Source organism: Panthera pardus, unplaced genomic scaffold, assembly GCF_024362965.1.
Source record: "Panthera pardus isolate Hobbes unplaced genomic scaffold, ASM2436296v1 HiC_scaffold_25, whole genome shotgun sequence".
Classification (NCBI taxonomy): domain Eukaryota; kingdom Metazoa; phylum Chordata; class Mammalia; order Carnivora; family Felidae; genus Panthera; species Panthera pardus.
In genome coordinates, this window is record NW_026526821.1 from 12,223,120 (window position 1) to 12,248,321 (window position 25,202).

The following is a 25,202-nucleotide window of genomic DNA, read 5'->3' on the forward strand; positions in this document are numbered from 1 at the left end:
GACAGTGATATTCAAGGTGTGTAATTGTGCTGTCAGAGCTCAAAGAATCCCAGTCATTTCCAAATCTGTGTTAAATTTCTTTGCTCGCTTCTTTAGCTATTTCATCAGCTAACTCTTACAAATCCAGCATGAGCATCAACCGAGGGCCTTTAGCACTTCCTTTAGCCTCCACTCACTTGTTGAAAACCTCCACATGCCCAGGTCCCATGCCCCCAAGATTCTGACAAGATTGGTCTGCAGTGGGACCTGGGCATCCAGAGAGTTAAAGCTTCTGGGCGATTCTCCAGTGCCCCAAAAGTTGAGAGACATAGGAAGATAATGTATTTCAGATGAACAGTGGGCTCATTGCTTTAAATCGAGAAGTACAGGGGCACCCGGGTGGCTCTCTCGGTTAAACGTCCAACTCTTGGTTTCGGTCAGGTCATGATCTAACAGGTTGTGAGTTCAAGCCCTGCGTGGGGCTCCGTGCTGACAGCTCAGAGCCTGGAGCCTGCTTCAGATTCTGTGTCTTCCTCTCTCTCTCTCTCTCCCCCTCCCCCACTCATGCTCTGTCTCTCTCGAAAATAAATAAACATTAAAAAATATTAAATTGAGAAGTATATCACCTGAAAAGGTCCGGAGGTTGAAAAAAAGCATATGGAGCATATTATTTGAAAATATAATATGCTTAAAATATATGTATATTTTAATATAAGTTTACCCTACATTTTCCACCCTTTCGAATACCCTGTAATATGCAACCCAGTCTAGAACCATTGGGTGGATGGGTCTTCCTGAAACACTGCTTCGTGGTTCCAAAAAGCCGGTGAGAGCACCTCTAGTCCTTGGGAATTTTGTAACCATCCAGAGTGACACCCACTTTTCCAAGGGGTGATTTCGGAAGAACCAACTCTCTTATTTGCACGTACATCTGTAAATACAGCATCGTCCTGCAGTGTGAACACAGTGTGTGAATGATAAGCACCTGGCTTTGTGCCCTCAACAGTCTGCCCGGCTCGGCCCATCTGGATCCATACCTCGGTTTCCACCGCCTGTGGTGCCCCAGAGCCTAACACCCTGTTGTTTACTTCATGGTGCCTGTGAACTGGTAATCCGTGGGCCAGAGCTGCCCTTCAGAGAGGCTTTTGTGGCCTGCACAGTGACGAACATTTCTTGCCCAGATGCCGGCCTTAAAGCACATGGGAAGACTCAGGCTCCCTGGCCGTGCTGGGCCAAGTTCCTCTGCCAGGCTGGTGGTCACCCCGACCCTCCTGTTCCCCATGGCCCCGTCCTGGCCCTCCTCCTTCATTTACTTTACCTGCCTTCCCTGGAGGTAGTTGAGTTTGAGACCCTAGACCCATCTTTCCCCTCTCGATAGCAGTTAGGTCATTTCCCACGTCTCCTGAACGGAGCTGTGCGAGTCGGCTCATGTCGTCTCCTTGTGCACACGGCTGGCGTTGCTTTGGGATGGGACCCTGGGAAGGGAGAATGGGGCTCGGCGTTCCCTGTTCCTTCCCCTGCTGTGTAAGAAACACCGTTCATTTAATGCGTATTAACAGAGCACCTCCTGCGGGCCAGGTGCTGGAGACAGAGCTCACAGAGGTGAGCGAGACAGGACCCCTCACTCCTGGCCACTGGGGTGAGACAGATAATAACAAGTTGGCATTTAAAGGCCTTTCTTGGGTTCTCTTTCCCCACCCCGAGGAGTGACACCCAGAAGAGCCTTGGCCTCACGGGACATTGGGGCTGGGTGGCCTTGGGCCCTGGGTGGATCCGTAACCCCCGCCCCCCTGTGCTCTGTCCCTGTAGGGGATAAGGACCGCGTGTGCAGAGTCAAAGGTCACCTGTGGAAGCTGCTGTCCCCAGCCAGACTTGCTGCTCGGGCCCATCGGAGCAAGTGGCTGGGGAGTTACCTGCTGTACCTGGAGGAGATAGGGGTGCCCGAGGACATGCAGGCCCGGGCCCTGGTGCTGCAGCTCTGGGCCACACAGGTGGGTGGATGGTGCACACGGGTGTGGTTGTGCGTGTGAGTCCATGTGTCTCTGTGTGTGCCATCGGGCACACGCAGGCACACGTGTGAGTGTGCATAGGAGTGTGCGTGCGTGGGTGTGTGCATCTGCGAGTGTTTTCTCCACATGAGCGTGGGTGTGGGTATGTGAACATACCCAGCTGTCTGCCCCAGTTCCCGGACTTCCTTAACCATCAGACGGTATCGGGAATGGGATCATTCATTCAGTGTTAATTTATTTTAATTTGGAAAAATGTCAAACTTAGAGAAAAGCTGTGTGTTAGGGCGCCTGGGTGGCTCAGTCGGTTGAGCAACTGACTTTGGCTCAGGTCATGACCTCACGGTTCTTGAGTTCGAGCCCCGCGTCGGGCTCTGTGCTGACAGCTCAGAGCCTGGAGAGCCTGCTTCGGATTCTGTGTCTCCCTCTCTCTCTGCCCCTCCCCCACTCATGCTCTGTCTCTCTTTCTCTCTCAAAAATAAATAAACGTTAAAAAAAAAGAGAAGGTGCCTGGGTGGTTCTGTCGATTTAGCCTCTGACTTCAGCTCAGGTCATGATCTCGCTCATCGAACAAACTTAGGTCCGTGAGTTCGAGCCCCGCGTCGGGCTCTGTGCTGACAGCTCAGAGCCTGGAGCCTGTTTCGGATTCCGTGTCTCCCTCTCTCTCTGATCCTCCCCCATTCATGCTCTGTCTCTCTGTCTCAAAAATAAATAAACGTTAAAAATATTTTTAAAAATAATAATAAAAAAATTAATAAAAAATAAAAAAAGAGAAAAGCTGTGTGAATAGTTTAATAAACATACACAGTTCACCTTGAGTTCCCAATTTTTAACATTTTATCACATGTGCCTTCTCCCCCTCCCCTCCTCCTCCTCCTCCCTATCTCCTACTGGGGTTATTTTACTGAGTCGTTTGCAGACAAGTAGCAGACATCATGACTCTTTATCCCTAATTACTTCAGTGTATATTCCTAAGAGCAAGAAGTTTCCCTTACATGACCCAGTATGAGGATCCCATTCAGGACAATTAACCCAGATTCAGGATCATTATCTAATAGTCCCGATTCAGTCTTGCCACTTGTCCCAACAATGTCCTTTATGGCTCATCTTGGTCCGACATCCAATCCAGGATCCCACTGTGCCTTTAGTCATTCTGTCTTTTGAGTTTTCTTTAATGTGGAACAGTTTCTGTGCCTTTCATTGTTTTTCATGACCTTGACATTTTTGAAGTATGCAGAACAGTCATTTTGAAGAATTATTTAAAAGTTCCGTTGAGTACTTACCTAGACCTCAAAGATCTGCTTTTGTTGCTTATGTTTTAGCTTGGTGCAGACAGTCAAGGAAGTGCATACAGGGTGATTTTATTTTATTTTATTTTATTTATTTTATTTTATTTTATTTTATTTTATTTTATTTTATTTTATTTTATTTTTAAGTTTATTTATTTTGAGAAAGAGAGAAAGTGTGTGTGCACCTGCACAAGTGGGGCAGGGGCAGAGAGGGAGGGAGTCGGGGAGAGAGAGAGAATGAGTGAATGAATCCCAAGCAGGCTCTGTGCTGTCAACAAGGAGACTGGTGAGATCATGACCTGAGTCAAAATCAAGAATCAGACGCTTAACCAACTGAGCCACCCAGGCACCCTGTACAGGGTGAATTTAGATGTGGATATATACAGGATGTAAAATGGAGTCAGGAATAGAGAGATCCTGGGGGTCTGTTGTCATCAAGGTGGTTGAGGAGGACTCTCTGAGAAGGAGAGGTTTGGCTGATAAGAAAGAGCTGAAGTTGGGGGCTTGGGAGAGATGTGGGAATAGAGCATTCCGAGTAGGGGAAACAGAAAGTGCAAAGGCCCTGGGGTTGCATCATACCCAGTGTTTGGACACTAGGAAGGAGTTGAGTGTGGCTGAAGCAGAGTGAGGAGGGGTAGGAATGAGGGAAGAGACCATGGATGGCATGTGGGTCCCAGTAAATAAGAATTTGGGGTTTTTCTGTGGCTGAGGTGGGAGCCCTGGGAATGTTCTAAGCAGAGCAGAGAAAGGATCTCAGGAGCAAAGGCAGAAGTAAGGACACCAATGAGACAGTGGCGGTAGGACCAGGTGGTGGCCATGGAGGTGATGAGGAAATTCTGGAAACAGAGAAGCCAGCGCCAGTGGGTATGGTAATGGACCAGATACTGGGGTGAGAGAAAGCAGGGCTGAGGATGCTACCTCTCGAGGCCTGGTTCCTGTCCTCTCCTGGACCCCAGAGCCCTGCACCTTCTCTTGGCCCCTCCTCAGCAGTGACAGCTGCACAGACTGACATTTCTGGGTAATTCCCTTCCCATCGACTTGCAGCTTATTTTTAGTTTTCTCTCAGAGCCATTAACTGTCCTTGCAGGCAAAGGCTGGCAAGGGGCAAGGGCTGGGTTTAATCAGCAGTTGGGGCCCCATTAGTGCTTAATAACATATTTATGGGTAGAGACTTGGAGCTCCCAACCGCCCCCAGAATCCCTTGCAGAATGACCTCTGTCAGCAGAACTAGATGCTGGCTTGGGGGCTTGAGTGGCAGAGAGTCTGGGGAACAGCCTTTGGTGGGGCCAGGAGAACTGAGCAGGGCTTGGGGACAGGACATCCTCTGACTCTGCGTTGTTGACAGTGTGCAGAATTCAGGCAGGTGACAAGACACTTCGAGAGCTTGAGTCTTTTTATTTTTTTTATTTTTTTAATGTTTATTCATTTTTGAAAGACAGGGAGAGACAGAGTACAAGCAGGGGTGGGGTGGAGAGAGAGAGGGACACAGAATCTGAAGCAGGCTCCATCCAGGCTCCATCCAGGATCCGAGCTGTCAGCACAGAGGCCGACACGGGGCTCGAACTCACGGGCCATGAGATCATGACCTGGGCCGAAGTCGGACGCTCAACGGACTGAGCCACCCAGGCGGCCCGAGGGCTCGAGTCTTAAGAGCAAGGCCAAGATGCTGAGAAGCCCCATGGTGTTGGGCACAGGCTCTGTGACCCACCTGCCTGGATTTGAATCCTGACTTTGCCACTCCCTGGCAAACCAGTCACTTATGTTCTTGGTGCCTCAGTTTACTCAGCTGTAAAGTGAAGGTGGCAGTCAGTCCGTCCTCAAGGCGCTGTGGTGAGGATGGGAGAAAGCGATGATGGCAAACCTGCAATTGTACCGGGCAGGTGACTAGAGCTCACTAGACGTGTTCAACAATTATTTAGTGAATGGCCACTGTGTGCTGGGCACCATTCTAGAAGCCGGGGATACAGCAGTGAGCAGACCAAAGACCCCTGCCCTTACGGAGCTGACATTCTGGGAGAAGACACTTGGTAAACAAGTCAGCGTATGAAATATAGCCAAGGTAAACATAGTCAAGTTCTGTAGAGAACCGATAAAGTGGGGGAGGGGGTGGGGAGGGCTACTTTATGTAGGGTGGCCAAGGAAGCCCTCACCAGGAAGGTGACATCTGAGCAGAATATAAAGTGAGGGAGGGAGCCATATAGATACATAGGATGAGGGCATCCAAACAGGGGCACAGCAAGTGCAAAGGCCCTGAGGTGGGGATCAGGGTGATGTGATAGAGAGGCAGCGGGGCCCTGTGGGCTTTGGGGAGGACTTTGGCTTTTCCTCTGAGAAAGGAATTCTTTGGGGACTCTGCAGTCAAATGCTCTACCACTGAGCTATACCCCCTCTTTGGGGACTCTGAACAGAGGAGCAACACAGCCTGCCATCTGCTTTAGAGGGATTATTCTGGCTACGTCACTGAGAATCGGCTGTAGGGGGGGAAAGTGGAGGCAGGGAGACCAGAGATGAGGCCACTGCAATGTCCAGGCAAGAGAGGATGGTGATGGACCAGGGCAGGTGCTGAGGCCAAGAGAGGGAGTGAGTGCATTCTGGACACATTTCTGGGTAGAGCCAACAGGATTTGCTGTTGGACGGGACATTGAGAGAAGGTACCAACAGCGATGTCTCCAGGTTTTGGCCTGAGCAACAGGAAGGACAAAGATGCTGTTAACTGATGAGCGAGATGGTGAACAGGGCAGGCGTGCGGGGAGAGAATCAGAGGGTTGGTTTTGGGTGTGTGAGTTTGAAACAGAGAACTGGGTAGGGGGTGGGGGACACAGCTGGAGTGAAGAAGAATATGGAATTCAGGGCTGAGGTCCAGGAGGGAGATGTGCCCTTGGGAGGTGTTGGTGTGGTGGTGGTTTGGGCAGCCACTGGTCTGGAGACCGCAGGGGCTCAGGGGGATGGAGAGGGCACCCACCTGGCCTCTCCAGCTGTGGGGATCAGGAAGGCGGAGAGGAGTCTGCATGAAAACCGAGGAGGAGTGGTCCGGGGGCTGTGGGAGGGGAACCGGGAGGGGGCCACCCAGAGGCCAGCTGCAGAAAGTTCTGAGAGGTGGCCAGATGGTAGTTTGGCTGCTATCGTCAGATCAGAGTGGAGACCAGAGGCTCCAGCCCCCGGGGGTAGAGGGCCGCCCAGGTCAGGGAAGGGGCTGGCTCTGACGGGGTGAGGTGGGCAGAGCGAGGCGTTCACGAAGCCCTGCCTGGCAGGCCCACGGCGGCCCAGGCTTCCCTCCCAGCTCTGAGGCATTAGGCGGGGGGAGGGGCGACCGTGTCGACCCTAAAAACAACAGATTTTTTTTTTAATCACAAAAAATGAAAAGAGATATCACCTGTGACCTCCCATCCCTCAGCTCTGCTTTCTTCTCTGGTGGCTCCAGGCCCAGACGGGCTGCCCCAGAGGGTGGCCGCGAAGGGTGCCAGCAGCTCCTGGCAGCTGGGCAGCCCCCCGCCGTGGAGGAGGGCTTCTCCTTCCCATGGATTCTCCCACAAATCCCAGGTCTGAGGCTCATTGGCCCAGCCCGAGTCACACGTCCCCTCTGAGTATATCACCGAGTGGCCCAGCCCGGGTAGCGAGGCCACACCTGAGGTCTGGAGGGTGTGGCTCAGCCCCAGATGCCCAGAGTGGAGTAGGACGTACTTCTTCGAAGGAAAATGGGGTGCTGCTATCCACAGGCAAGGGAGTGGAAGCAGGGCAGGCAGGGTGCACGTGTCCCCCACTCCTCCTGGCTGTGTGGTGAGGTGGCCACAAAGTGGAGCACAGGATCCCAGTGCGGTGTCCGGTGCACTTTGAGCGCCCCCTGGAGGTCAGCTGCTGCCATTCACAGGAAAGGTAGAGCAGAGGACAGGCGCTCCTGGGTGAATGGACTTTGTCTGCAGGGGTGGGGAATGAGGCTAGACGGGACGCATTCTCCTGGGTAAATGGAGGCGGGGCCCTATGGGAGACAGCTCGACTTCCAGGGTAGTGAGTTCAAGATCTCTGGTAGAGGTGTGATCACATACACGTGCACACTCACACGTCTGTGCAGTGAGTGGAAGGCAGTCTTTGCCGCCTCCCTAACTTGCCACGGTTTTTTCTGGAAGGCAGAGATCGCTGAGCAGCCTCATGCTCCCCTCATTCTTTGTGATTAATGAGCGGTGGCCCCCATCAGACTGTCCAGGCAAGACAAAATGGCCTTGGCCCTGGCTTCACCCAAGGCTGAATTATTTATCACCTACAGCCCCCTGGCTGTTTAAGTGATGGACAGCAAGTGACCTTGCTTGTCTCTGTAGGACCTGAGGTGCCAGAGGAAATCTCAGAGTCCAAGGCCCCACCTCGTTCTCAAACGGGGTAGGGGAGGAGAGGAGGGGTGCTGGGAGGGAAGACCACTTCTGAGCACCTACTCTGTGCCCAGCAGGCGGAGATGGCTTATGTTACCCCCACTTAACCAGGATGGAGGTTTTGAGACCCAGAGTGGGAAGTGACTTGTCCAGAGTCACAGAAAGCGGGGAGCTGGGTTGTAAACCCAACTCTGCCTGGTCCAGTCCAGGGTTCTGCCAGCCCACCTCCCAGGCTGCCTTGGACATAGAGGTTTCTTCCACAAATACCATTGAACTCCTGCTGTGCGCTGGGACTGGGGAGTGCTTAGTTGGCCTTTTCAGTGAAATGGGTGATAATGGTACCTGCTTGAAGGGAGAATTGAATGAGGGAACAATGGCACTTCCTTGGTGCTGAATTCACAGCAGCTAAAGAAAAAAAAACCCAGAAAATCTGTTTCACCATCATTGATGCTTTGGTCCATTTGTTTTCTGCCTTTTTCTGTACATTTCTGTGATTAAGATCATGGAGTTTTTTGTTGTTATTTAGGTTTTTTTTTTGTTTTTTTTTGGTTTTTTTTTGTTTTGTTTTTTTTTTGAGAGAGAGAGAGAGAGAGAGTGCATGCAAGCAGGGAAGGGGCAGAGATGGAGAGAGGGAGAGAGAGAACCCCAAGCAGTCTCTGCACTGTCAGCGCAGAGCCCGATTCGGGGCTCGATCTCACAAACCATGAGATCATGACCTGAGCTGAAATCAAGAGTCAGACGCTTAACCAGCTGAGCCACCAAGATCATGCAGTTTTTAAAACCCAAGTTTTAATTTTACGTAATATCATGTCACAAGCATTTCTCCATGTCATTGCAAATCATTATAAAAATCACCCCACTTTTCTTTGGCTTAAAAGTACTGCATCCATTAAAAAAATTCAAACAGTGTAAAAGGGCATATGTAGTGAGAATCAGTACCTGCCACTCCCCCCCCTCCCCCCCCCCCCCCGCCCCTCCCGCTTCGGTCCCAGAGGCTCCTTGTAGGGATGGTCTGTGCTTCCTCATGGGATCCCTCTTCAAACCTGCAAATGGGAGCACAGTGAATCCCGGTTCTGCGTCCCCCTGTGCCTCAGGGCATCTTGGCTACTGTCCCATTGGTACACACAGAGCCAGCTGCCTTTTAACGACTTCCTGTATCATCGTTCTATGGAGGGATCATCGTCTATCTCATTGATCTATTGATAGACCGGCTTTGCTTCCAATCTTTTGCTGTTACATCAGCACTGTGATCCATATCCTTGTGCAAATGTCCTTTTGTCCGTGTGCAATTATGTCTGTAATAGAATTACTGGGGAAATACGGCGTTTAATGACTATCATCAAGATGGGATGACAGCCAAAAGTCGTCCCCCGTATCAAGGTTAGTTGGTATGCCACCCATGCCTGGAGCTTATTTTGGGGTACCCCACACATATTTCAGCTGCAGGAAATACCTGAATATTAAAGTGTTCAGCTAAGGCTGAAGTCTTGGAACAAGAAATTTAAAAATATTTTTTGTAGTTTTTTATTTATTCAGGTAATCTCTATACCCAACCTGGGGCTCACACTCACAACCCCGAAATCAAGAGTCACATGCTCCTCCAACCGAGCCAGCCGGGTGCCCCTAGAGCAAGAGATTTTATCCATTTTCCTAATTACTGAACTATTGAGAACTTCTACGTAATTTTTGTTCAAGAAATTACTAGCTTTCATGGTCATCATTGATTATCGCTTCTTCGCAACATACACACACAATGTGCAAATATTTGAAAGTAGATACCCGGGCATTACATCAGTTGCTATTGTTGTGTGACAACAAACCACAAAAATTTGGTGGCACACACTGATGGGTATTTATTTAACTCCCACATCTGTGGTCTGCTGGGAGTCAGCCGCTCTGGACGAGGCTTAGCTGGACGGCCGGCTCTGTCCCACGTGTGTCTCATCCTCCTCGTGGGACCAGCAAGCCATCGGGCAAGTGGAAACAGACAAGGTCTCTTAAGGCCCGTGCTCAGAGCTGCTGCTCGGTCAGTTCTGATCGATTCTGTTGGTCAAAACAGGTCACACAGCGGAGCCCAGATTCAGGGGGCTGGGGAAATACACTCTGCCTCTGAAATGGGAGGCAGAGCAAAGTCCGTGACAAGGGGCACGGATACAGGGAAGGGTGGAGAACCAGGGCTAAGGATTCGGTCGTCCTAGATGTTAACAATAATCTTAACTGATACACCTTGTTCCTACTACTGACACTTCTTTGCTGATTAGCTATGAAGATCACCTGTGTGAGCTCAGCTCAGGGATTTTGCTCAAGGTCAGGGATGCCAAGAATAGCCCTGAGTGTAGGCATTGGGCTACACCAAAGCCCCAGAGCATATTTGGGCCGTGTCCTGAGCTGAAGATAAATATGAGTCATGCCTAGATGTTTGGCAGGCATGGGAACCCAGGCCTACTGACCCCTGTGCCTTGGCCAGGGCTGTGGCTGTGGCACGGGCCAGTCAGCTCTCACCCCAGGTTTGCCCTGTTGATGGTATAACAGGGGCTCCTTCTCCTTGCAGGGCAACATGGGTCCTGCTGCCTTCTGGCTTCTGCTCTTCCTCCTCAAGAATCCTGAGGCCCTGGCTGCTGTCCGTGGAGAGCTTGAGCAGCTCCTCTCCAGAACAGAACAGACTGTTTCGCAAATGACCACCCTCCCCCAGAAGCTTTTGGACAGCATGCCTGTGCTTGGTGAGACAGACCCTCCAGATTAGCCCCCAAGACTGGGTCATCGTGGGCCCCCTAAGCCCTTCCCAACATGGACTCCCATCATCCAGAGTCCATCAGTGTCCTCTGACCTAGGGTCTCCCAAGACCTCCTATCTTCTTAGACCTGGTATCTCTGTGCCCCTCACTCAGCTGCCCAGGACTCATGGTCTCTGTAGATTTTTGGTTGCAAATGGCAAAACACCTAACTTAAACTGGCTGAAGCAGACAAAGGACTTTCTTTGAGGGCATTAACTCAGAAGTCCAGAGGACAGCTAACTTCAGGCACAGGTAGACCCAGGTGCTTTAACAACATCATTAGGACTCAGTCTGTCCCTCTCTGGGCCCTGCCCTGCTGGGTTGGCTCCAGTCTCAGGTCAGCAGGATGGCCACCAGTTCTGGACTGGTATCCAGGACTGGGCATACTGTCAGTCCTACGAGGGGGTGCTTCTCTGAGATGTTCCTACCCAAAGTCCCAGGATTGTGTCTCATTGGCTCTCTTTGAGTCACATGCCCATCTTGAACCAGTGACAGGTTCAGAGGGTTGAAATGCTCTGATTGGTCAATCACACACAGCCCATGGAATTGGGAGTGAAGTCAACAGCCCAACCTCTGACAGCGGGAGAGGAGTGGTCTCCAGAAGAAGATCAGGGAACTGTTTCCAGATGGGGAGTGTAAGCTGGTCAAACAGAAACAACCGACATTGATGGCCCTGCTCTCCCCAGTCTCCCCTGATATCTCCCTGGCTCCCACAGTCCTTCACAGCTTCTAGAGTCAGACCCGAACCCTCACATCCAATATCTGAGGACCATAGTAATCATATCTCATCAGTTGGCCTTTTTTGGCTCCTCTGTGTGATGGGGGGCAAGTTATGCACCCTCTCTGAGCCTGCCCACCTTCCTCTGTAAAATGAGGGCTGGGGGTGGCATTTGCGTGTGTGAGAGGACAGCTGCTGACCCTTCCTGGTACCTGCCCATGCAGACAGCGTGCTTAGTGAGAGCCTCAGGCTCACTGCTGCGCCCTTCATTACCCGGGAGGTCATGGTGGACCTGGCCATGCCCATGGCAGATGGGCGGGAATTCAGCCTGCGACGTGGAGACCGCCTCCTCCTCTTTCCCTTCCTGAGTCCCCAGAAAGACCCGGAAATCTACACAGACCCAGAGGTAAGTTGCATACCAGGGACTGTGGGGAAAAAAATCAGTGGCTTTGGGACTAGCCGGATCTGAGTGGCAGCCCAGCTCTGCTCTTTGTTTGCTGTGTGACCATGCCCAGATTACTTCACCTCTCTGTGTCTCTCGCCTGTGAAATGGACCTCATGATAGCACCTGCCTCATTGGGTTGTCAGGAAAATTAAAGGAGAGCGTGTAAGAAAGGGCTTCACAGTGCCTGGCATGCATGGAATGCTTTGTAAGTGATAGCTGAGCAATTTTCCTGTTTTCAGAATGTTATGTCAGCTTCTCAACACTTTTCTCTCTCCTCGGACTTTGAGATAGATGGGTCAAACTTTTATAATTTCTAACAGATTTGGGTGCTTACCATGAGCCAGGCCCTGTGCTGTACATCCATCCACATACCCTTCCTTCCTTCCATCCATCCATCCACCTACCCACTCAGTCTTCCATCTCTGCATCCCCTGGTCCTTTTACGTGTCCTTCCGCCCATCTTTCATTCAGCTCCTCCTCTGTGCCAAGCCCTGTTCTCAGACACTGTCTTCGCCTTACCCTACAATGTAACCAAAGGAAATTGACATCCTCTTTTTAAAAAATAATTTTGTTTAAGTAATCTCTATGCCCAGTGAGGGGCTCGAACTCATGACCCTGAGATCAAGAGTTGCATGCTCTACCTTCTGAGCCAGCCAGGCACCTCTAAAAATAATTTTAAATTTTACCCTGCCAAAGTAATATATACTTGTAAAGTAGAAATATGCAGACACATATGTTTAAAAGTAAAAACTTTTCTTTGCTGCCTTTACCCTCCGCTTATACAGAGTTCCCTAACAATGGTTTGGAGTGTATCCTTTAAATTATTTTTATGCCTTTACAGACACACATACCACGCTGACACACGTATGAATAAATAGGTGTGTGAACAGGATAACACAATACATGCTATTCTGAAACTTGCCTTTTTAACTCAACCAGTCTAAAGAACCCTTTCTGTGTGAGCACACACAGACCAAGCCTACCTTTCTAAAAAGCTGAGGTAATTAAAAAAAATTAAAAAAAAAATTTTTTTTTAACGTTTATTTATTTTTGAGACAGAGAGAGACAGAGCGTGAATGGGGGAGGGTCAGAGAGGGAGACACAGAATCTGAAACAGGCTCCAGGCTTTGAGCTGTCAGCACAGAGCCCGATACGGGGCTTGAACTCACAGACCGTGAGATCATGACCTGAGCTGAAGTTGGCCGCTCAACCGACTGAGCCACCCAGGCGCCCCTAAAAAAAATTTTTTTTATGTTTATTTATTTTTGAGAGAGTGAGAGAGACACACTCACTCCGTGAGCCAGGGAGGGGCAGAACAAGAGAGGGAGACACAGAATCTGAAACAGGCTCCAGGCTCTGAGCTGTCAGCACAGAGCCCGATGCAGGGCTCGAACTCACGGACCGTGAGATCGTGACCTGAGCCAAAGTTGGATGCTCAACCGACTGAGCCACGCAGGCGCCCTAAGCTGTGGTAATTTTTTAACCACTGCCCTGTTGATTGGCCTTTACGTTGCTTTCAGTTTTTCCCTCTTGTAAACAAGACTTCGATGAACACCCTCGCACAGTTTTCTCCCCGCATGCGTGTTGTGGGGGGTGGAGCCAGAAATGGACCTCCTTTCTATTTCAGGTGTTTAAGTATAACCGATTCCTGAACTCAGATGGGTCAGAGAAGAAAGACTTTTACAAGGACGGGAAGCGACTGAAACACTACAGCATGCCGTGGGGCGCTGGGCACAACCAGTGCCTGGGGAAGGCTTATGCCATCAGCAGCATCAAACAGTGAGTGTGGGGCGGTGGCACGGGGTGCGGGCCTGGGGTTGGAGGGGGAGGCTCCTGCTCCAGCTGGTTGGCACACGCCCTCCTCTCCGGAGACCAAGGGTTCTCAGCCAGGAGAATGGGCAGAGGCTCCACACAGCCCATGAGCCTTCTCCTGCCCACAGATCTATTTATTTGTGTTTTTAAAAATGTGTGCTAACTTTTTAAGAATCAGAAGATCAGGCATAAAAAGCCAGATTTCTGATCTCTTTTGAAATCATCAGATCTGGCAATGAGCTCTTCCCTGCAAGCCTGGTGTCCAAATACCAAACTCCCAGAATACCAAACACTGGACGTTCTGTGCTGCTGACCATTGCTATCCACAGCTGCTGTGCGTGTTCAGAACCCTCTCAGCAGGAACTGGCCGAACGTCATTGTTCCCTCTTGGTTATTTCAACGCCTGTGGGCCAGAGTGCCTTATAAACTCTCTTCCCTGGATCCCAAGAGCCTTGGCTTCCGGACCACAGACAGGGTTATGACATCTGCCCTGTCCTGTCCTGGCCCTGTGTAATCGTAAGCTGGGTGACCTTCTGTGCCTGTTTCCTCAACTGTTCAAGGCGGGGGTCCTAATCCTGCTGTGTCCCCAGTGGTGTCAGAATCTAGGAACTGGGTCTTCCAAAGTACTTACCCCACTGCCTGGCTCATTGTAGGCATTTAATAAGTGTTAGTCATTATTACAATTGCTCACATTACTATTACTAACGTGCAAGAGTTATGCTAGGTGGGTGGGCACGTTGCATTAACCTCTTGGTCTTGGTTTTCTCGGCAGTAAGTTCTGCTTCATGCACTTTCGTAAAACTCACACCCCCGTGAAGCCACACAATAAAATCAACAGGGATTGTGGGAAAAATGGGGCCGGGGATCCGACAGTCAAAAAAACCCTCGTGAAGTAACACATGCAAGATAAGAACCCCGGGGGAGAGATGGTCGTACAGGCTCACACGTGTTACGTGCTTTCTCCTTGTGCCTCTCCCACACGAAACCATAAGCAAATGAGGAATTAGCATGAGGCCCCCTTGGTGTCCCAATGTATCCATCAGGTTGGAACAGACTCAGGTGTTCAAAAGTGTAGCGGAACTGACTGTAGTTGTTACCTCGGAAAGTTTCTGGACAGATAAAAAGAGATCATGCATACTAAATGCTTAGCACGGTGCCTTGCACCTAGGGTTTCAGTAAATTAGCTAATTTGTTGTTATTTTTATCTCCCTTCACTGCCATGCACCCCCGCTAGGCAGGGGTCAGCCTGATAGTAACTAGAGGTCAGATCATTTGCCACCGTGATCATGGACCTGGTGAGGGGAGGTGCCAGGATCCAAATCCAGGTGTCAGCACAGAGCTCCCTGCCCGATACAACCTTGATCTCTAGCATCCTACAGCTTCAGAGCTGGGAGGGGCTCGTCCCACCTCTTGGGCCTTCTTTGACCAGACAGGGAAACCGAGGCCCAGGGTGGGGAGGAAACTTAAGAGGCAGAGTTGAGTTCATCCAGCTCTGCTGCCTGGGGCGTGGACTTGGCTCTGTCCTCGCCTTCCCTCCTCTCCATTCAGTGAAGTTAAAGCGTCCTCAGTCCCACACTGGCACCTGGGTCTCGGTGGGGGTGGTGAAGGGACACTGAGCAGTGGAAGATCCAGTCCTGACCCCACTGACACAGGAAGTGAGCTAAGGCAGGTGGGCTGGGGCCAGTTCACATCAGGTAGGGCTGCCTCCACACTTACCGGCACACGATTACACCCTGCCCCCGGCTCGTATGCTTGTCAGGAGGTTCCCCAGAGACGGCAGTAAGAGGCCTTGGGGGCGGGGTACCTTTCCCTAAGCTCACAAAGGCAGCCTCTGGTTTAGCAGCAGCCCTGACCAGAGCAGACAGCGAGGGCTCCAGGAGTTGCGTGGGGACAAGGGGTGGGGAGAGGACAAGGGGCGGGCAGGAGAGTCAGAAAGGGTCCCTGAGTCAGGAGGAGTCAGACTCTGCTGCTGTAATAAGCGACCCCCAAGTCTCTGGCCTGTCACAACAGAGGTGTAGTTCCTACTCATACAAAGTAGGTTGTAGGTTTGGGGGTCCCTCCCCTCCACACAGAGACTCAGGGCCAAGCTCTTTCTATCTCCCCGCCCCATCACCCCAACACAAGGCACATGCAGCCATCAGGCAGAGAAATGCCTACAGTCTCGTGTTGGCTGAGCAGTCTTTGGCGTGGAATCGACATTTGTCATTTCTGGTCACCGCCTGTCAGCAGAACTGGCCGGCGGGCCTCCTACCCCAGGGGCTGGCAGGGGTGAACGAGCTCACGGACTTTGGGCAGGAAGCACCTGTGCTCTTTTGCTCTCCTCCCACTTTTCCCAAAGCGAGAGCTGGGGTCAGACTCAGGAGGAAGCCGTTGCCCCCCTGCCTTATTCCAGAGGAGACCCCCAACTCTTCCACCTGCAACACCATCTCTCTGCAGATTCGTGTTCCTTGTGCTGGTGTACTTTGACCTGGAGCTGATCAACCCAGACGTGGAGATCCCCGAGTTTGACCTCAGCAGGTACGGCTTTGGGCTGATGCAGCCGGAACACGACGTGCCTGTCCGTTACCGCGTCCGGCCGTGAGCTCTGCCGTGCACTTGCCTCCACCCAGCCTGCCCCCCCCCCCCATCACTCGGCTTTCTGTGTCTGCATTTCCCCTGGGTGCAGGAGCTTTGAACACTCAACGGTGCCCGCATGACCACTTTCCTGATTCTTCCTTGGAAGGCTATGTCCAGGGGAGGGGAACGAAGGAAAGCTGAGAGGGGGTGAATGGAAAAGGGACACCAGAAGCTCTGTGAATGGTTTGCTGTTCTGGTCGAGTTTCAAAAGGAGTCTCTTTCTCTCCCGACTCACCTTGCCCTTCCCCCCACCTCCTGATATCCACAAAAGCTGGGACCCACAGGGCAGAAGCAGAGGAGTCTTGACTGGTCTGCCATGCCCCCGCTCCCCAAGGGGCCAGGTCCTCGACAGTGATGTGGTCCAGGCCTTAGCCTGTCAAAGCAGATGCTGGCCATAAAAAGGCCAATCAGGGCCTAGCCATGTGTCCATTGATACAGGCTCTGTCCCCAAATTACCATTAAACTAGCCTAAGCCAAAGGAGTCCCTTAATTGTCTGCTTACCCACGGGCCCCATTTGCCACACTTGCCTTAATCTCTCCATTCACACCAATGCTTGAGAAAATTCAAGAAGGGTTTCCCAAAGGCGAATATTCAAGGCACAGAACATGCACACCTCCCAAAGACTGGGCTCTGTGCTCTGTCCTAGACGTATGGGCTCCAGATGGGAGAGCTTTCCCAGTGTCCAGACTCCAGTAGGGAATGAGGAAGACAGCCCCAGCAGGCTGGCCCCGTTGGAAGGAACCAGCCAGGGCTCCCTGGGCTGGTGGAGTCAGAAAAGGAGGTGTTGGTTTGCTACACCCCTAGCCTGGAACCGCCAGCTCCTGCACGCTCCAGTGGCAGACCTGTTTTGTGTGGCCCAGACGTCGAAAAAGTACATTAGCTGTTACCGTGTCCTCTTTGGGAGAGTCTGTTTAAAGTGTCCAGCTTCTTTCGAAAACATGGCCAGCCTGGCCACACTGGGCCCATATTCCCAAGGGCGGCTATTGGCCAGAGCTGAGGTACAGCCACCTCCCTTATCCAGGGCACGTGCATTCTGGCTCGCTGGGTTTCCACGTGGAGATTTTTCTGCTTCTCCATTCCCAGTACCCCCAGGCCCTTGGAGGCATTCCAGTTTGAGAGCCCTCTTCCAACTCTTAGAAGTGATACTGTAGGAAGTGGTAACAACCTACTAATTGGTCCTCAGACCCATGGTCCACCTGACCTGGGTGCACCCCCCCTCGTACAAACAGATCAAGGATGAAAACTTGCTTTTGCGTCAGCTTTGTGGTCGGGGGTGGGGGGGACAGATCAAAGAGAAAAACTGCCTGGAAACCTTTCTTGTGATGTTAAGTATTATTATTAACATTAGGTCCTGTTTACCGAGGACCCTCTAAATGCCTGTGACAGGTAGATGCAGTATTCCTACTTCTTACGACATCTCTGTGAAGAGAGGACGGTTATGGCTTCTTTATGGATGAGGAAGGGCGCTCAGGGAGGTGCCGTGACTTGGTAGGATTTGGCAGAATTCGTGTCCCAGTAGCAAATGCTGGGTGGGTAGCTCTGTGTTCCTTGGGCTCCAGGCGGGTGGTGGAGGGGCAGTCCTGTTTAGCATCGCACAAGACACACACACACACACATGTACGTACAGCTCAGTCCCCGTAGCTCTGGCTAGAGGGAGGAGAGGACCTGAGGCCTCCAAACGTTCCAGGGGCTTGGGGGCTTCCCTGGCCCTCAGCCTCCAGGCACCCCCAGGATTCCCAGACAGACACTGTGATTGGCAGGAGGCAGGATATCCCCAGGGAAACCCATCTTCACGCCTGGGTGACCCCTGCTGCCACCTGCTTCTTAACTCCGCAGGAAATCAGGGTTGGCAGCCTTCTGTGGGAGGACGGTGCCGGTTTCCATGGCAACTGTAGCTGCCTCCTCCTGGCTTGGAAGGGAAGGAAGAAGGCTGGCAGAAGTAGCTGCAGGAAGATCTCTCGTGCAGGGCTGTGCCCTGGTGCGCTGGGGAAAAGCCCCGATGACTCCCCACAGATCAGGGCTGCGTGGTCCCCGGGACTAGATCCTCACCCATGTCCCCAAAAGGCCAGTTGCTTTTCAAGGTGGCACCTCCTTGGAGCCACAGTCATTAGGAAGAGATGGGTCTCCCACCAGGTAGCCCCAGCTGGTACCAGAGATATTGGAGTAGAGCTTGAGAGATGATGCTTTAAATCCTCCTTTGTTTTAATCTTTATTCTTTTCCCCTTTTTTCCCGTTCTTTAAAAAGAAATCAATGTAAACATAAGGTACAGTGAAAAGAGGGAAAGGTGAGTGTGTTCGCTCCTTGCCACAGGTCAGTTAGGAACGTACCCGGACATCGTTGTATTTCTTCATATTTTGCTTTAGAATCACAAACTTGCAGGACACATGTTAGAAATGCTCTTAGGTTGGGGCACCTGGGTGGCTCAGTCGGTTAAGTGTCCGACTTCGGCTCGGGTCATGATCTCGCGCGTCGTGGGTTCAAGCCCCGCATCAGTGCAGAGCCAGCTTTGGATCCTCTGTCCCCCCCCTCACTCTCTGCCCCTCCCCAACTCACACACGCTCCCTTTCCCTCTCTCTCTTTCAAGATAAATAAACATTTTTTTAAATGCTCTTAGGTTGACCTAATGAAGTGTTTCCTTCCCATTGTCATTTTTTTTGTGTGTGTGCTATATTTTGTATTGCTGTTTACCAGATATTCTCCTTGAAACAGACTCATTTTTTACACTTAAATTTGCTTAAAAGGGAACGTTATTCCATCACTGCCAGTAACGGACAACGTGTATCTCTCACTGCCAAAAATAGAAAATGGCTGTGAAATATAAATTTGCCGGGGTGGGAGGGCCTCCGTGCCGTGTCGCCAAGGCTCAGAGCCCGAGGTCTGTCTCTTCTCTGTTACAAAATGAGACAAGGAGGCGGTCCAGGGGTGTTAGAGCCAGGCCAGCATCACCCGAGACTTTCTCCTTAACAGTCACAGGTGAAGGGGGCAGGGTGTGTGCCTGAGCCCCATCCAGGGTCTTCTCCTGCCACCAGCCAGCCCTGCTCGCAGTGAGCTGGGGACACCCCACCCGTTTGTTTTCGTTTTTTGATAGACACCGTGTTTCGGGAGTAGCCGTGATTATTATGCCTTGCTGTTGTAATAAAGAGTTCTATTTTCATATAATATTGTTGAACAGAAATGTGCTGAAATGTATTAAATCATCCTTGTTTGTCGAACTGCCTCAGTGTGATTTAGGTGGAGCGTCGGCCGTGTCCGGAATGGCAAGGTTGGTTTCTGGGAAGAGAGAACAGACACCTACTGGGTGCCAGCTTTGGGACAGGGCCTTTAGAATCCAGCCCCACCTCCAGCTGCCCTGCATATATTATTTTCTCCGTTTCTGTAGATGAAGAAACTGGCTGTTGGAGAGGTGAAGGGGCTTGCCACGTGGCTAATTAGTAGCCGCAAGAGTTGAGCATAGGCCTCTCTGCCTCCTGAGACCGTGTTCAGGATCCCTCTATCAGCAATCCTCCCGATGGCAGAAGATGGGGGCTCACAACCCGAAGTAAGACAAGCAGAAAAAAAATCTCTTAAAAATTCACTGGAGGTTCTCTCTCCTTCACCATAATCTATGCACTTGTCTTAATATAATAAAGAAGACGGGGAAATGAATTAGATCTGGGAAAGATAAAAAAGAGAAGGTTGTTTTTTTTCCCTCTCAAATCTTTGAGTAAAAAATAATTTCTGGAGGCAAATGTCCCTCACATCGGGTTCCTCATCCTCGAGGGGGAATGGAGGCAGGTTCGGTGGGATTGAACTTGGCTCGGATAGACCTCTCAAGTAAGACAGCAACACTTTGCACATAAAATGTTTACATTCAACACAGACGTTTCTCTCCCTTGCACGCAGATATGGGACCCCAGCGGTGGAGGCACAGCTACGCCATCACCAGGCCCTTCTGGTCACTCCGTCATCTGCGTGTGTGGGGAAGAGGGTGCCAAGTGGGGGGAGAAGGTGGGGGGCTATCCGCTTGCCCTGGGACCTCCCCGAGGACCCCAGTGTGGCCTGCGTGGCCTGGGAAAGACAAGGCAGGTGTTCCTACATTAGGCAAACCTGAGAAGGGAGCCCTTGGGGCATCTGGATCCTTGTGAAGAATGGGCTGTCTGTATGGCTTTATTTCAGGGGTTCTGCGGGCTGACCACTGGTGGAGAAATACTGATGGGTTGGCCAAGGGCCAAACCCCAAATATCCCTGTGAAAGAACCCTGGTTTCCTTCACATATCAGGGAGCCATGTGCTCAGAGAAGATAGGTCCAACCTCCAAATCAGGATCTGGAGCTGAGCCAAATACAGGTATCAGGCCCCTCTAGTCAGTGATTGGGCTACCAGTTGTCATGGGACCCAGTACAGGCCAATGAGATGATCAGGAAAGTCTGTGGAGAGCTTCAGAAGTGTGGGAGAAGTTCCTCCTTCCTCCTTCTCTCGGGGTTGTCATGCCATGGCCATGGCAGCCATTGTGTGATCATGAAGATAAGAGAATCTCGGAGAAAACCGAGAATCCTGAGGTCTCTGAGCTGCTGCCGTGACAGACCCTCGCATCACCTACTCCTGGATTTTGTGTTCAATGGAATAATCAAGGTCATCATTGTTTAGGTTCTACTTAGGGACCACATACCATAGTGGTTAAGAGCACAGGCTCTGCCTGGGTGGGAATCTCTGCTGAGCCACCTCATATCAGGGTGATTTGGGTCATGTCTCTGTGGTCCAGGTTCTTCACCTGTCAAATAGGGATGAAGGACAACGACATAGGGTTTTGTGAGCATTAGATGAGGTAATATTGTCATTCACAGCCCGTGGAAGAGGCAGGAAAAATGAGTATCCTAAGTTAGCCTCACAATAGAGTTTCCCAGAGAAAAGAAACTAATCCGGATCATGAGGAGGCAGGGAACGTGACACTGGATCTGGACTTTGGAAGGTGACTAGGAGCCCGCCATGTGGGAAAAACGATGGTTGGAGTTGGGGAACCTTTCCAAGCAACAGAAACAGTGTAACAAAGGCCCTGTGTATATCAGTTTTCTGTTGCTGTTTAACAACCCCAAAATGTAGCGATTTAAAATGAAACTGTTGTAGGGCCACCTGGCTGGCTCAGTCGGAAGAACATGTGACTCTTGATCTCAGGGTTATGAGTTCGAGCCCCACATCTGGTGTAGAGATTACCAAAGAAATTAAATAAAACATACAAAATAAATAAACAAACTTTAAAAAATGAAATTGTTTTATTATTTCTCATGGTTTTATGGGCTGAGTGGGGCTTAGCTGGGTGGTTCTTCTGCTGGTCTCACTTGGGATCTCACAAGTAACTGTAGTTAGATGCAGGTAACATCTGTAACATCTCAGATGGTGACTTGGGCGGGACACTTGACAGGCTGTGCTCAGCTGAGGTGTTGAGGTGGCTGAGTCACTGTCTCTTCTCATGTAGTTTCAGGGCTTCTCAGTCTCCATGTGGCCTCTCCAGCAGGGAATCGGGGCTTATGTATCTGAGCTCTCAAAGGCACAGAAGTACGTGCTGTCAGACCTTCTTTAGGGCTTAAGTTTGGAAATGGCATCACTTCTGTCATGTTCTGCTGGTAAATATGAGTCACAAGGCCAAGCCCAGAGTCAATGTGGATTGGAACTGGGCAAGGTGGGCCTACCAAGAGGCTCATGGGAGGCCATCTTTGGGAAGCAGCTACTACTGGGCCAGAGGCTGGAAAGTCTTTGCCTGCAACGTGGGGATGTAGTGGTGGGTGATAAAGCTGGAAAAACAGACAGGGCAAGGGTCAAATGCAAGTTTCCATGCCCTGCAATCCCAAGTTGGGGGGGGGGGAGAAGCACCCCATCTTTGTGAGAAAGAAATACCACGATTCTGGCAACTGTCTCCCCAAACCCAAAATGCCATCAGTCGTCTCCCCATCTCCATGGAGGGGGATGATGGTTAGGGGCCATGTAGGACCCACCGTGTGTCAGAGGGGCCAGCACTCTCCCTCCCTCTGCCACAGCAGAAATTGAGATCTCAGAAGTCTTTAAAAAAACAGTCTTTTACATCCTAAAGGTAAAAATCAAATCAGCTACTCCCTGCTTAAAACTTTTTAACACTCGTGACATAAAATCCAAATACCTCCCCACAGCCCTCGCCTACACGATTTTTCTCATTCTGTTTTCCTCTCCTACTTCATCGTGGACCACTCTTGCCCTCACCAACTCTGCTCTGACCACATCCACCATCTCACATCTCCTTCAACCCTCCCTCCTGCCCCAGGGCCTTTGTATCTGCTCTCCCTTCTACCTTTAGCTTGGAATGCCCTTCCCCCTGCTTTTTTATGGCTTACTGATTACTCTGATTTACCACCCATCTGCAACATCACCACCCCCTCCTTCCCATTTTCATACTTTTTGCATTTCCTGCTCAGCAATTATCAGTGTTAGATTATTTTTAAATGTCTCTGTTTATGTCTCCCATTTGAATGTGAGCTCCAGGAGGGTGGGTTGGCTTCACTGCTCCTGCATTTCCAGCATGCAACATAAGCTCAACACATAGTAGGTGCTCGGAAAATATGCACTAAGTGAACAAATGGCCTTTTCCTCATTGTGGGAGAGTTTGTCCTTTACCTTGGACGGTGACCTTTACCTTGGTCAGTCTGACCAGAGTGACATGGTCAGACTTCTGCCTTTAAAGGTCCACCCTGGTAGCTGGGGAGAGGTTGGGTTAGAGGAAGGATGCACCTAGGGGAGGAAAATCAGAGAGGAGGCAGACAAGACTGGGAAGGGAGGGCAAGGGCAGTGGAAAGCAGGTAAGAGACCTCAGTCCCCAAGGGCAGGGGATCTGGATGTCAAAGAAACGTTATCTTACAAGAATCAGTTCATTAGCTCCTGATCTCTGTAGCTTTGATTTCCTCCTTTTGCTGACTTGCTCCTTTTCTATCACATCTTGGAGTTCCCAGGCTATCTGCGGGAAAGAGATATTAGTTTCCCTTTAATTGCTTTGCTGGAAGCCCGTGCCTCAGTCCATCCATGCCCTGTATTTCATCATTGTTTGGCCACAGACCCTGGGAGACTGGCTTTGGCAAAGTCCGGGCCACAAAGGGGTTCAATGGACTATGTGCAGCTTTGCCTATCTCCCTCTGTGTGGTCCTCTGGGGGTACCCATACTTCCTCCCAGAGAGGGAGCCAGGGCTTAGCAGAGAGCATTACATGTAATAAACACTTTAAAATGTTAGGTAGTAGATGAGTGGGGATGGCCAAGTGAGTGGGTGGGTGGGTGGAGGATGGATGGATATTTGGACTGGAGGATAGGTGCATGAGTGGGTGTATGGATAGGTGGATGTGTGAGTAGGTGGGTAAGTAATTGGGTATATGGGTAGATGGGTGGGTGGGTGGGTGAATGGGTAAATAAATGCACAGTTGGATAAATGGTTGGTGGGTGAATGAATGGGTGGAAAGATGGGTAGTGAATAGAATATGTGAATGAATAGAAACAAAGATGGATGTGTGAGTGTATGAGTACATGGACTGATAGATGAGTGGGTAGATAAATGGCTCAGTGTGTGGTTGGATAGTCTGGTGGCTATATGGTTGGATAGTATATGGATGGTTGAATGAATGGCTGAGTTGATGGGTAGGTGGTAGACAAAAGATGGAAGAAGAATGGGTAAATGTTTGGGTTGGTAAGAAACCCAGACTCACCCATTTACCAGGAACCTGGGCCAGGAAACCCAGGGCTGATAAAGGCTATCAGGCTAGCATAGAATGGGCACTAGAATCAGACATCTGGTCGCTCAAGGGTCATCCAACAGCTAATAGGTATTTATATTAGAATATTCAGCCAAAGGGTGAGAGAGCTAGAAAGACTCTTAAGTGAGGTTAGATACATGCAAAGCATTTAGTACAATGCCTGGTATATAGTAACAGCTCAATGTTAGCTGCTATTTTCCAGTTGTTGGTACTACTGTTATATTAATGTGTACTTCTTAGTGTTAATCATGGTGCTAAGCACTTCATATGCATTATCTCATTTGTCCCCCCAGCAACTCCGAGAGGTAGATGCTATCATTAGCCCCATTTTACTCATGATTATGATTATTATTATTATTATTGGGTGTGACAAAAGAGAAACAGGCAAGAAGACTGGAGTTCAAGCTGGTGGAAAATTCCCTGGGGCTGCTGGGAGTTTGGGCAAGCCACAGCAAAGAGCAGTTGTCTTGAGTGACATCTACTCAGAGATGTCAATGATTTCCCTTGAGCCTTTGGGTGCCCCCATAACTACCCTCATAGAGTAATTATTCCTTCCCAGGGGTCTGTGGGGGAGAGGGGAAAGGGGATTAATTAGTCATGCTCAGTGCCCAGAAGTGCCAAGAAAACTGAGGACACTCTGTGGGGTTATAAATAAGTGATGGCTGTTATTATGGAGTTTAAGAAGGAAAAACTGGCTTCGAGTGGATAGATCACTTGCTACCACAGTTTAGAGGGGGTTCACCTGTATTTACAGTGACGAATTGGGCTGATTTGATGTCGTTCGGCCTCAGGTAAAAATCTCAACACATTTTAGCAGGAAGTCTGCCAAGAGGCCATGAGCAGATAGGGTTTGTGACTTGCTGCTCGTACTCAGCTGTCCACTCTCTGGTTTGACCTTTGCGATGCTGTTCCCCTTGTGAGCTTTGTATCTTTCCCATCTGTAAAATGACATGTATCTTTCCCATCTGTAAAATGACCTGAACTCTTACCGGGGGACCCGTTCTCTATAAAACATTTTGAATTTTGTTGTTCTTTTTGCCCTGGGTCCTGTAAGTTCATTTTCTTTTCCCCTGTTTCTTATAAGTACGTTCTAAGGAGATGGTAAACTTTGGGTTTGTGGAGAAAGAATTGTATCAGTTGGCTCTTTGGGACATAAAGGAAAATATCATAACTTAATCTGGCTTAGGAAAAAAAGGGAGTATTTAGCAGCTCACACAGCTGGAAAAATCCAGGGGTATTACCTTCAGGCACATCTGGATCCAGAAGTTCTAAACCTATATTGTCAGGACTACTATCTCAATCTCTGGGTCTACTTTCCCCTGAATTGGCTTTATTTCTAGGTAGTCTCTCTTCCTACGATGGCAGAAAATTCTAGGCAATGAAGGCCAGATGTTTCCAAATAGTTACAGTCTTCATTCAGAAAATAAAAATTCTAAACTGGGTACAGTGCAGAGCCTGG

At 50.3% G+C, this 25,202-nt stretch overlaps 1 protein-coding gene across 2 annotated transcripts in view; it reads left to right on the plus strand.

The window, feature by feature from the left end:
• The window catches only part of PTGIS (prostaglandin I2 synthase), a 40,416-nt gene extending 21,203 nt beyond the window's left edge, over nt 1-19,213 (plus strand). The window contains exons 6-10 of one of the 2 annotated variants that reach the window (XM_053890155.1): nt 1,789-1,970; nt 10,187-10,355; nt 11,351-11,532; nt 13,199-13,350; nt 15,820-19,213. In XM_053890155.1, the coding sequence (XP_053746130.1) occupies nt 1,789-1,970; nt 10,187-10,355; nt 11,351-11,532; nt 13,199-13,350; nt 15,820-15,964 (830 nt within the window). In that variant the 3' untranslated portion in view covers nt 15,965-19,213. Of the gene's footprint in view, nt 1-1,788; nt 1,971-10,186; nt 10,356-11,350; nt 11,533-13,198; nt 13,351-14,155; nt 15,791-15,819 lie in introns of those variants that run through there. The other variant, XM_053890154.1, reaches the window with a different exon arrangement.
• The last annotated feature ends 5,989 nt before the right edge of the window (nt 19,214-25,202 follow it).